The sequence below is a fragment of the Coffea eugenioides genome, chromosome 6 (assembly GCF_003713205.1).
Source record: "Coffea eugenioides isolate CCC68of chromosome 6, Ceug_1.0, whole genome shotgun sequence".
In the NCBI taxonomy this organism is placed as follows: domain Eukaryota; kingdom Viridiplantae; phylum Streptophyta; class Magnoliopsida; order Gentianales; family Rubiaceae; genus Coffea; species Coffea eugenioides.
Genome location: NC_040040.1, coordinates 46,063,643 through 46,077,156, shown reverse-complemented (window position 1 = coordinate 46,077,156; position 13,514 = coordinate 46,063,643). Strand labels below are relative to the sequence as shown.

At 34.3% G+C, this 13,514-nt stretch overlaps 4 protein-coding genes across 4 annotated transcripts; all 4 read left to right on the top strand.

The window, feature by feature from the left end:
• Positions 1–82: 82 nt before the first annotated feature.
• LOC113774247 lies at positions 83–850 on the top strand. Its single transcript, XM_027318803.1, has one exon. It carries the CDS (start codon positions 83–85, stop codon positions 848–850), a length of 768 nt encoding a protein of 255 aa, XP_027174604.1.
• Positions 851–1,954: 1,104 nt separating this feature from the next.
• Positions 1,955–2,722, top strand: LOC113774246 (aspartyl protease UND-like). Its single transcript, XM_027318802.1, has one exon. The coding sequence runs from the start codon at positions 1,955–1,957 to the stop codon at positions 2,720–2,722; it is 768 nt and encodes a 255-aa protein (XP_027174603.1).
• A 2,994-nt stretch (positions 2,723–5,716) lies between these two features.
• On the top strand, positions 5,717–6,301 carry LOC113774245 (aspartic proteinase CDR1-like). Its single transcript, XM_027318801.1, has one exon. The coding sequence runs from the start codon at positions 5,717–5,719 to the stop codon at positions 6,299–6,301; it is 585 nt and encodes a 194-aa protein (XP_027174602.1).
• A 5,141-nt stretch (positions 6,302–11,442) lies between these two features.
• On the top strand, positions 11,443–12,291 carry LOC113774244 (aspartic proteinase nepenthesin-2-like). Its single transcript, XM_027318800.1, has one exon. It carries the CDS (start codon positions 11,443–11,445, stop codon positions 12,289–12,291), a length of 849 nt encoding a protein of 282 aa, XP_027174601.1.
• Positions 12,292–13,514: the final 1,223 nt, after the last annotated feature.

Below are 13,514 nucleotides of genomic sequence, written 5' to 3'. Positions count from 1 at the left end.
TCTAATCACCATAACCATCGTTCTTTTCTTTCTTTTGATACCAAGGACCAGCCATAGTAGTCGGAGTAGGATAGTTACGAAAATGATTCATTATAACTCTATTGACCACCCTTATTTTGACACAAATGCTGCCGAACATAGGGACTTGCATATTTCCTTATCTCGCTTAAGATACTTGAAGGTGACAATGCAAGAATATTTGAAGCTGACAGTACAATATGATTCAGATGATTCAAATGATGATTCAGATAATGATACTGATTTCGAGACTGGAAATTTTGTTAACACATCAATACCTGTGTTTTTGGTGGGTTTCAACTTTGGTTCACGAGAGGCTGCTCAATTGGTTGCGTTGGATACTGGTTGCAATCTGCTTTGGGTTCAGTGCAAACTTGATAGAGGCGGCAATAGGACATTCTATAGAAACTATTGGCCTGCGGAGTCTTCAACATATTCGGTTAATGTGAGGTGCGAGGACTTTTATTCTTCTACTCCATTGACATGTATTCCAGCACCCACTCTCTGCTGGTATGTATTGAAATATTTGGGTGAAGTCATTGTCCGTGGAAATCCTGCATTTGAACGATTTATTTTCGGTTCATCATTTCACAACCAACCAGCGCATGAGTTAAATCCGTTATTTGGTTGTACTAGAAAAAATAGCTACACAGACAAGTTCAATCGTGTCTTGGGGTTTGGTCTTTCAGGAATCTCATTAGCTTCACAACTGGATAGTAGTGAGTTCTCATATTGTGTTGGAAATTTAAACGATCCATTTGATGAAAAAAATATACTGATTATAGGGATAAAATCCGGAGGAGGATTATTAGGGAGTTTGATTACTACGTAAATCTTGAAGGCATTAGTTTTGGAGGTAGGATGCTCGGTATTGACAAAAAGGATTTGAGAATGGATAATTTTAAAAGTGGTGGGGGTGCAACTATTGATTCAGGTTCAGGTTTGAGTTTCCTTTGAAGATATTGCAAACGAGAAACTTGAACAGGCAATTGTTGATTACATAGGGGACTCATTGGAAAGACGATATTTCTCTTTGGACAAGTATCAACTTTGCTATATTGGACACTTGTTTAGGGATTTTAAGGGCTTTACAACAATAGCATTTCATTTTGATGGAGCAACAATGCAATTAGATAAAAAGAATTTGTTTAAGCAAGTATACCAGATGTGGTATGTTTAAGTGTGTTGAATGCTGCAGAGAATTGTGTCGATCAAAGTCTTCTTGGCGTAGGACTTCAAAAATATTTCTATATATCATTTGACATGAATGAAATGTATGTTAACTTTGAAAGGATGGAATGCGAATATTTCAATAATTGGAGTTGAAGAAAATGATTGATGAATATAGTTGTAAATGCGTAGTTTTTAATTTTATTACCAATATTTTTTAGATGTAATTTGTTGAAAATTTTCATTTTTTCTTATTAGTGTCATGATTGAAATGTAATACCTCTAATTAAATGACTTGACGGTAATTTAGGCCAAATAAAAACTAAAAGCAAAATATGTTTACACTTACACTCCCTGTTACCCAAACTCATCCTACCTTTTATTGGGTAATGATAATGATATATTTGATATTGTTACAAGGTAGACGTGTGATTCATCGTGTGAGGGCAAGTAGTTAATACAATTCTCTTACCAACTCTACATCATCAAGAAACAACAACCAACTTTAGCTGCAGGCTATTGCTGATTGATTGACAATAACATTGAAAATTAAGATTATGTGTCATTTGCTTTACATGAGCTGACAAATTTGGGAAGAGAGAATCCTTTAAAATACTTTACACATTTACAGATTTCCTTGCAGCAAACATTTGCATAATAGTCAGAAAGTATGGCTAGCTTTCGTCTAATCACCATAACCATCGTTCTTTTCTTTCTTTTGATACCAAGGACCAGCCATAGTAGTCGAAGTAGGATAGTTACGAAAATGATTCATTATAACTCTATTGACCTCCCTTATTTTGACACAAATACTGCCGAACATAGGGACTTGCATATTTCCTTATCTCGCTTAAGATACTTGAAGGTGACAATGCAAGAATATTTGAAGCTGACAGTACAATATGATTCAGATGATTCAAATGATGATTCAGATAATGATACTGATTTCGAGACTGGAAATTTTGTTAACACATCAATACCTGTGTTTTTGGTGGGTTTCAACTTTGGTTCACTGGAGGCTGCTCAATTGGTTGCGTTGGATACTGGTAGTAATCTGCTTTGGGTTCAGTGCAAACTTAATATAGGCGGCAATAGGACATTCTATAGAAACTATTGGCCTGCGGAGTCTTCAACATATTCGGTTAATGTGAGGTACGAGGACTTTTATTCTTCTACTCCATTGACATGTATTCCAACACCCACTCTCTGCTGGTATGTATTGAAATATTTGGGTGAAGTCATTGTCCGTGGAAATCCTGCATTTGAACGATTTATTTTCGGTTCATCATTTCACAACCAACCAGCGCATGAGTTAAATCCGTTATTTGGTTGTACTAGAAAAAATAGCTACACAGACAAGTTCAATCGTGTCTTGGGGTTTGGTCTTTCAGGAATCTCATTAGCTTCACAACTGGATAGTAGTGAGTTCTCATATTGTGTTGGAAATTTAAACGATCCATTTGATGAAAAAAATATACTGATTATAGGGATAAAATCCGGAGGAGGATTATTAGGGAGTTTGATTACTACGTAAATCTTGAAGGCATTAATTTTGGGGGTAGGATGCTCGGTATTGACAAAAAGGATTTGAAAATGGATAATTTTAAAAGTGGTGGGGGTGCAACTATTGATTCAGGTTCAAGTTTGAGTTTCTTTTGAAGATATTGCAAACGAGAAACTTGAACAGGCAATTGTTGATTACATAGGGGACTCATTGGAAAGACGATATTTCTCTTTGGACAAGTATCAACTTTGCTATATTGGACACTTGTTTAGGGATTTTAAGGGCTTTACAACAATAGCATTTCATTTTAATGGAGCAACAATGGAATTAGATAAAAAGAATTTGTTTAAGCAAGTATACCAGATGTGGTATGTTTATGTGTGTTGAATGCTGCAGAGAATGGTGTCGATCACAGTCTTCTTGACGTAAAACTCGAAAAATATTTCTATATATCATTTGACATGAATGAAATGCAAGTAAACTTTGAGAAGATGGAATGTGAATATTTCAATAATTGGAGTTGAAGAAAATGATTGATTAATATAGTTGTAAAAGCGTCGTTTTTAATTTTTATTACCAATATTTTTTAGATATAATTTATTGAAACTTTTTACTTTTTCTTATTAGTGTCATGATTGAAATTTAATACCTCTAATTAAAAAACAGGAGGGCAATTTAGGCTAAACAAAAATTAAAAGCAAAATATGTTTACACTTACACTCCCTGTTACCAGACACATCCTACCTTTTATACAGTAACGATAATGATATATTTGATGTTGTTACAAGGTAGACATGTGCTTCATCGTGTGAGGGTAAGTAATTAATACAATTCTCTTGCCAACTCTACATCATCAAGAAACAACAACCAACTTTAGTTGCAGGCTATTGTTGATTGATTGACAATAACATTGAAAATTAAGATTATGTGTCATTTGCTTTACATGAGCTGACAAATTTGGGAAGAGAGAATCCTTTAAAACACTTTGCACATTTACACATTTGCTTGCAGCAAACCTTTGCATAATAGTCAGAAAGTATGGCTAACTTTCTTCTAATCACCACAACCATCGTTCTTTTCTGTCTTTGGATAGCAAGAACAAGCCATATTAGTAGGAGTAGGATAGTTACAAAAATGATTCATTATAACTCTATTCACTCCCCCTATTTTGACACAAATGCTGCCGAACATAGGGACTTGCATATTTCCTTATCTCGCTTAAGATACTTGAAAGTGACAATGCAAGAATATTTGAAGCTGACAGTACAATATGATTCAGATGATTCAAATGATGATTCGGATAATGATATTGATTTCGAGACTGGAATTTTTGTTAACACATCAATACCTGTGTTTTTGGTGGGTTTCAACATTGGTTCACGGGAGGCTGCTCAATTGGTTGCGTTGGATACTGGTAGTAATCTGCTTTGAGTTCAGTGCAAACCTGGTATAGGCAGCAATAGGACATTCTGTAGAAACTATTGGCTTGGGGAGTCTTCAATATATCCTGCTAATGTGAGGTGCGAGGACTTTTGTTCTTCTATTCCGTTGACATGTATTCCAACACCCACTCTTTGCTGGTATGTATTGAAATATTTGGGTGAAATCGTTGTTCGTGGAAATCTTGCATTTGAACGATTTATTTTCGGCTCATCATTTGATAACCAACCAGCGCATAAGTTAAATCCGTTATTTGGATGTACTAGAAAAAATAGCTACATAGACAAGTTCAATGGTGTCTCGGGGCTTGGTCCTTCAGGAATCTCATTAACTTCACAACTGGATAGTAGTGAGTTCTCATATTGTATTGAAAATTTAAACGATCCATTTGATGAAAAAAATATACTGATCATAGGGATAAAGTCCGGAGGAGTTGAAAACTCAACTCCTCTTATTATTAGGGAGTTCCATTACTACGTAAATCTTGAAGGCATTAGCTTTGGGGGTAGGATACTCGGCACTGACAAAAAGGATTTGAGAATGGATATTTAAAAAGTGGTGGGGGTGCAACTATTGATTCAGGTTCAAGTTTGAGTTTCTTTTGAAGATATTGCAAACGAGAAACTTGAACAGGCAATTGTTGATTACATAGGGGACTCATTGGAAAGGCGATATTTCTCTTTGGACAAGTATCAACTTTGCTATATTGGACACTTGTTTAGGGATTTTAAGGGCTTTACAACAATAGCATTTCATTTTGATGGAGCAACATTGGAATTAGATAAAAAGAATTTGTTTAAGCAAGTATACCAGATGTGGTATGTTTAAGTGTGTTGAATGCTGCAGAGAATTGTGTCGATCACAGTCTTCTTGGCGTAGGACTTCAAAAATATTTCTATATATCATTTGACATGAATGAAATGTATGTTAACTTTGAAAGGATGGAATGCGAATATTTCAATAATTGGAGTTGAAGAAAATGATTGATGAATATAGTTGTAAATGCGTAGTTTTTAATTTTATTACCAATATTTTTTGGATGTAATTTGTTGAAAATTTTCATTTTTTCTTATTAGTGTCATGATTGAAATGTAATACCTCTAATTAAATGACTTGAGGGTAATTTAGGCCAAACAAAAACTAAAAGCAAAATATGTTTACACTGACACTCGTTGTTACCCAAACTCATCCTACCTTTTATTGGGTAATGATAATGATATATTTGATGTTGTTACAAGGTAGACGTGTGATTCATTGTGTGAGTGCAAGTAATTAATACAATTCTCTTACCAACTCTACATCATCAAGAAACAACAACTAACTTTAGCTGCAGGCTATTGCTGATTGACTGACAATAACATTGAAAATTAAGATTATGTGTCATTTGCTTTACATGAACTGACAAATTTGGGAAGAGAGAATCCTTTAAAATACTTTACACATTTACGCATTTGCTTGCAGCAAACCATTGCATAATAGTCAGAAAGTATGGCTAGCTTTCGTCTAATCACCATAACTATCGTACTTTTCTGTCTTTTGATACCAAGGACCAGCCATAGTAGTCGGAGTAGGATAGTTACGAAAATGATTCATTATAACTCTATTCACTCCCCCTATTTTGACACAAATGCTGCCGAATATAGGGACTTGCATATTTCCTTATCTCGCTTAAGATACTTGAAGGTGACAATGCAAGAATATTTGAATCTGACAGTACAATATGATTCAAATGATTCAAATGATGATTCAGATAATGATACTGATTTCGAGACTGGAATTTTTGTTAACACATCAATACCTGTGTTTTTGGTGGGTTTCAACTTTGGTTCACGGGAGGCTGCTCAATTGGTTGCGTTGGATACTGGTAGTAATCTGCTTTGGGTTCAGTGCAAACTTGATAGAGGCGGCAATAGGACATTCTATAGAAACTATTGGCCTGCGGAGTCTTCAACATATTCTGTTAATGTGAGGTGCGTGGACTTTTATTCTTCTACTCCATTGACATGTATTCCAACACCCACTCTCTGCTGGTATGTATTGAAATATTTGGGTGAAGTCATTGTCCGTGGAAATCCTGCATTTGAACGATTTATTTTCGGTTCATCATTTGACAACCAACCAGCGCATGAGTTAAATCCGTTATTTGGATGTACTAGAAAAAATAGCTAAACAGACAAGTTCAATCGTGACTTGGGGTTTGGTCCTTCAGGAATCTCATTAGCTTCACAACTGGATAGTAGTGAGTTCTCATATTGTATTGGAAATTTAAACGATCCATTTGACGAAAAAAATATACTGATTATAGGGATAAAATCTGGAGGAGTTGAGTTTTCAACTCCTCTTATTATTAGGGAGTTTGATTACTACGTAAATCTTGAAGGCATTTGTTTTGGGGGTAGGATGCTCGGTATTGACAAAAAGGATTTGAGAATGGATAATTTTAAAAGTGGTGGTGGTGCAACTATTGATTCAGGTTCGGGTTTGAGTTTCCTTTTAAGATATTGCAAACGAGAAACTTGAACAGGCAATTGTTGATTACATAGGGGACTCATTGGAAAGACGATATTTCTCTTTGGACAAGTATCAACTTTGCTATATTGGACACTTGTTTAGGGATTTTAAGGGCTTTACAACAATAGCATTTCATTTTGATGGAGCAACAATGGAATTAGATAAAAAGAATTTGTTTAAGCAAGTATACCAGATGTGGTATGTTTAAGTGTGTTGAATGCTGCAGAGAATTGTGTCGATCACAGTCTTCTTGGCGTAGGACTTCAAAAATATTTCTATATATCATTTGACATGAATGAAATGTATGTTAACTTTGAAAGGATGGAATGCGAATATTTCAATAATTGGAGTTGAAGAAAATGATTGATGAATATAGTTGTAAATGCGTAGTTTTTAATTTTATTACCAATATTTTTTGGATGTAATTTGTTGAAAATTTCCATTTTTTCTTATTAGGGTCATGATTGAAATGTAATACCTCTAATTAAATGACTTGAGGGTAATTTAGGCCAAATAAAAACTAAAAGCAAAATATGTTTACACTTACACTCGCTGTTACCCAAACTCATCCTACCTTTTATTGGGTAATGATAATGATATATTTGATGTTGTTACAAGGTAGACGTGTGATTCATCGTGTGAGGGCAAGTAATTAATACAATTCTCTTACCAACTCTACATCATCAAGAAACAACAACCAACTTTAGCTGCAGGCTATTGCTGATTGATTGACAATAACATTGAAAATTAAGATTATGTGTCATTTGCTTTACATGAGCTGACAAATTTGGGAAGAGAGAATCCTTTAAAATACTTTACACATTTACAGATTTCCTTGCAGCAAACATTTGCATAATAGTCAGAAAGTATGGCTAGCTTTCGTCTAATCACCATAACCATCGTTCTTTTCTTTCTTTTGATACCAAGGACCAGCCATAGTAGTCGGAGTAGGATAGTTACGAAAATGATTCATTATAACTCTATTGACCTCCCTTATTTTGACACAAATGCTGCCGAACATAGGGACTTGCATATTTCCTTATCTCGCTTAAGATACTTGAAGGTGACAATGCAAGAATATTTGAAGCTGACAGTACAATATGATTCAGATGATTCAAATGATGATTCAGATAATGATACTGATTTCGAGACTGGAAATTTTTTTAACATATCAATACCTGTGTTTTTTGTGGGTTTCAACTTTGGTTCACTGGAGGCTGCTCAATTGGTTGCGTTGGATACTGGTAGTAATCTACTTTGGGTTCAGTGCAAACTTGATATAGGCGGCAATAGGACATTCTATAGAAACTATTGGCCTGCGGAGTCTTCAACATATTCTGTTAATGTGAGGTGCGAGGACTTTTATTCTTCTACTCCATTGACATGTATTCCAACACCCACTCTCTGCTGGTATGTATTGAAATATTTGGGTGAAGTCATTGTCCGTGGAAATCCTGCATTTGAACGATTTATTTTCGGTTCATCATTTGACAACCAACCAGCGCATGAGTTAAATCCGTTATTTGGTTGTACTAGAAAAAATAGCTACACAGACAAGTTCAATCGTGTCTTGGGGTTTGGCCCTTCAGGAATCTCATTAGCTTCACAACTGGATAGTAGTGAGTTCTCATATTGTATTGGAAATTTAAACGATCCATTTGATGAAAAAAATATACTGATTATAGGGATAAAATCCGGAGGAGTTGAGTTTTCAACTCCTCTTATTATTAGGGAGTTTGATTACTACGTAAATCTTGAAGGCATTAGTTTTGGGGGTAGGATGCTCGGTATTGACAAAAAGGATTTTAAAATGGATAATTTTAAAAGTGGTGGGGGTGCAACTATTGATTCAGGTTCAGGTTTGAGTTTCCTTTGAAGATATTGCAAACGAGAAACTTGAACAGGCAATTATTGATTACATAGGGGACTCATTGGAAAGACGATATTTCTCTTTGGACAAGTATAAATTTTGCTATATTGGACACTTGTTTAGGGATTTTAAGGGCTTTACAACAATAGCATTTCATTTTGATGGAGCAACAATGGAATTAGATAAAAAGAATTTGTTTAAGCAAGTATACCAGATGTGGTATGTTTAAGTGTGTTGAATGCTGCAGCGAATGGTGTCGATCACAGTCTTCTTGACGTAAAACTCAAAAAATATTTCTATATATCATTTGACATGAATGAAATGCAAGTAAACTTTGAGAGGATGGAATGTGAATATTTCAATAATTGGAGTTGAAGAAAATGATTGATTAATATAGTTGTAAAAGCGTCGTTTTTAATTTTTATTACCAATATTTTTTAGATATAATTTATTGAAACTTTTTACTTTTTCTTATTAGTGTCATGATTGAAATTTATTACCTCTAATTAAAAAACAGGAGGGCAATTTAGGCTAAACAAAAACTAAAAGCAAAATATGTTTACACTTACACTCCCTGTTACCAGACTCATCCTACCTTTTATAGAGTAATGATAATGATATATTTGATGTTGTTACAAGGTAGACGTGTGCTTCATCGTGTGAGGGCAAGTAATTAATACAATTCTCTTGCCAACACTACATTATCAAGAAACAACAACCAACTTTAGTTGCAGGCTATTGTTGATTGATTGACAATAACATTGAAAATTAAGATTATGTGTCATTTGCTTTACATGAGCTGACAAATTTGGGAAGAGAGAATCCTTTAAAACACTTTGCACATTTACACATTTGCTTGCAGCAAACCTTTGCATAATAGTCAGAAAGTATGGCTAACTTTCTTCTAATCACCACAACCATCGTTCTTTTCTGTCTTTGGATAGCAAGAACAAGCCATATTAGTAGGAGTAGGATAGTTACAAAAATGATTCATTATAACTCTATTCACTCCCCTCTATTTTGACACAAATGCTGCCGAACATAGGAACTTGCATATTTCCTTATCTCGCTTAAGATACTTGAAGGTGACAATGCAAGAATATTTGAAGCTAACAGTACAATATGATTCAGATGATTCAGATAATGATACTAATTTCGAGACTGGAATTTTTGTTAACACATCAATACCTGTGTTTTTGGTGGGTTTCAACATTGGTTCACGGGAGGCTGCTCAATTGGTTGCGTTGGATACTGGTAGTAATCTGCTTTGAGTTCAGTGCAAACCTGGTATAGGCAGCAATAGGACATTCTATAGAAACTATTGGCTTGGGGAGTCTTCAATATATCCGGCTAATGTGTGGTGCGAGGACTTTTGTTCTTCTATTCCGTTGACATGTATTCCAACACCCACTCTTTGCTGGTATGTATTGAAATATTTGGGTGAAATCGTTGTCCGTGGAAATCTTGCATTTGAACGATTTATTTTCGGTTCATCATTTGATAACCAACCAGCGCATAAGTTAAATCCGTTATTTGGATGTACTAGAAAAAATAGCTACATAGGCAAGTTCAATGGTGTCTCGGGGTTTGGTCCTTCAGGAATCTCATTAGCTTCACAACTGGATAGTAGTGAGTTCTCATATTGTATTGAAAATTTAAACGATCCATTTGATGAAAAAAATATACTGATCATAGGGATAAAGTCCGGAGGAGTTGAAAACTCAACTCCTCTTATTATTAGGGAGTTCCATTACTACGTAAATCTTGAAGGCATTAGCTTTGGGGGTAGGATACTCGGCACTGACAAAAAGGATTTGAGCATGGATAATTTTAAAAATGGTAGGGGTGCAATTATTGATTCAGGTTCAAGTTTGAGTTTCCTTCAAGATATTGAATACGAGAAACTTGAACAGGTAATTGTTGATTACATAGAGAACTCATTGGAAAGACGCTTGTTTAGGGATTTTAAGGGCTTTCCAACAATAGCATTTCATTTTGATGGAGCAACAATGGAATTAGATAAAGAGAATTTGTTTAAGTAAGTATACCCTGATGTGGTATGTTTAAGTGTGTTGAATGTTGCAGAGAATGGTGTCGATCACAGTCTTCTTGGCCTAGAACTCCAAAAATATTTCTATATATCATTTGACATGAATGAAATGCAAGTTAACTTTGAGAGGATGGAATGTGAATATTTCAATAATTGGAGTTGAAGAAAATGATTGGTGAATATAGTTGTAAATGGGTAGTTTTTAATTTTTATTACCAATATTTTTTAGAGGTAATTTATTGAAACTTTTCATTTTTTCTTATTAGTGTCATGATTGAAATGTAATAACTTTAATTAAAAGGCATGAGGGTAATTTAGGCTAAATAAAAACTAAAAGCAAAATATGTTTACACTTACACTCCCTGTTATCAAGACTCATCCTACTTTTTATAGAGTAATGATAATGATATATTTGATGTTGTTACAAAGTAGACGTGTGCTTCATAGTGTGAGGCAAGTAATTAATACAATACTCTTGCCAACTCTACATCATCAAGAAACAACAACCAACTTTAGCTGCAGGCTATTGCTGATTGATTGACAATAACATTGAAAATTAAGATTATGTGTCATTTGCTTTACATGAGATGACAAATTTGGGAAGAGAGAATCCTTTAAAACACTTTGCACATTTACACATTTGTTTGCAGCAAACTTTTGCATAATAGTTAGAAAGTATGGCTAACTTTCTTCTAATCACCACAACCATCGTTCTTTTCTGTCTTTGGATAGCAAGAACAAGCCATATTAGTAGGAGTAGGATAGTTACAAAAATGATTCATTATAACTCTATTCACTCCCCCCTATTTTGACACAAATGCTATCGAACATAGGGACTTACATATTTCCTTATCTCGCTTAAGATACTTCAAGGTGACAATGCCAGAAGATTTGAAGGTGACAGTACAAGATGATTTAGATGATTCAAATGATGATTCAGATCTTGATACTGATTTCGAGACTGGAATTTTTGTTAACACGTCAATACCTGTGTTTTTGGTGGGTTTCAACTTTGGTTCACGGGAGGCTGCTCAATTGGTTGCGTTAGATACTGGTAGTAATCTGTTTTGGGTTCAGTGCAAACCTGGTATAGGCGGCAATAGGACATTCTATAGAAACTATTGGTCTGGGGAGTCTTCAACATATTCTGCTAATGTGAGGTGCGAAGACTTTTGTTCTTCTACTCCGTTGACATGTATTCCAGCACCCACTTTCTGTTGGTTTGTATTGAAATATTTGGGTGAAGTCGTTGTCCGTGGAAATCTTGCATTTGAAAGATTTATTTTCGGTTCATCATTTGACAACCAACCAGCGCATGAGTTAAATCCGTTATTTGGATGTACTATAAAAAATAGCTATATAGACAAGTTCAATCGTGTCTTGGGGCTTGGTCCTTCAGGAATCTCATTAGCTTCACAACTGGATAGTAGTGAGTTCTCATACTGTATTGGAAATTTAAGCGATCCATTTGATAAAAAAAATATGCTGATCATAGGGAGAAAGTCCGGAGGAGTTGAGTTTTCAACTCCTCTTATTATTAGGGAGTTCCATTACTACGTAAATTTTGAAGGCATTAACTTTAGGGGTAGGATACTCGGCACTGACAAAAAGGATTTGAGCATGGATAATTTTAAAAGTGGTGGGGGTGCAATTATTGATTCAGGTTCAAGTTTGAGTTTCCTTCAAGATATTGCATACGAGAAAGTTGAACAGGCAATTGTTGATTAAATAGGGGACTCATTGGAAAGACGATATTTCTCTTTGGACAAGTATCAACTTTACTATATTGGACACTTGTTTAGGGATTTTAAGGGCTTTTCAACAAGAGCATTTCATTTTGGTGGAGCAACAATGGAATTAGATAAATAAAATTTGTTTAAGCAAGTATACCCAGATGTGGTATGTTTAAGTGTGTTGAATGCTGCAGAGAATGTTGTCGATCACAGTCTTCTTGGCGTAGAACTCCAAAAATATTTCTATATATCATTTGGCATGAATGAAATGCAAGTTAATTTTGAGAGGCTGGAATGTGCATATTTCAATAATTGGAGTTGAAGAAAATGATTGATTAATATAGTTGTAAATGGGTAGTTTTTAATTTTTATTACCAATATTTTTTAGATGTAATTTATTGAAATTTTTCATTTTTTCTTACTAGTGTCATGATTGAAATGTAATAACTCTAATTAAAAGGCATGAGGGTAATTTAGGCTTAACAAAAACTGTGAGGACTCGAAATTTTTTTTTTATTTTATTTTATCGAATATTGGTAGTTTGTTTAAATATTTATTTTCTCATTTTTCTCCAAATTATTTATTTCGATCATTTAAAATCCATTTATATGGAACGATGCCTCATTTATATTTTTTAAAGCGTATTGTTAGAAAAATTCACTTTTCGAAAACTCGTTTAGTTTGGAACAACGAGTGCATGTTTTTCGAGACTATATTTGAATCGAGAGTGTATTGATATTAGAGAGTTAACAATGATCAATGGTAGATTAAGAAAGGTTCATTAAGGAATTAATACTCGACTCATGTAAAGACTCACAAAAATTTACCTATTTTAAACTCCAAATTCTAGCTCATTTAATTATTTATTTGGCCAATTGCCCCAAATATTATTTTCTAACCTTTTTAGACCTAATTAAAAGGATCTATGGCTTAGTTATATTTTTAAAGTGACTTGTTTCAAAATTTAATTTCTGAAGACTCGTTAAGTAAAAATAGTGAATATGCGATTGGAATAAATAATTGAATCGAGGATACAATAAGTTTGGAAAAATTAGAGACATGTACATTAGTCTCAAATTAGGTATTTTTATGTTTAAGTGCTCAAGTATTAGTTAGTAATATAATCGTTATAAGAATTTTTTTTTGAAAGTTAAGCGTTATCGCGCAAAATTGGAAATACGCGTTTTTAGCGCGCGATCAATTAAGGGACTTAAGACC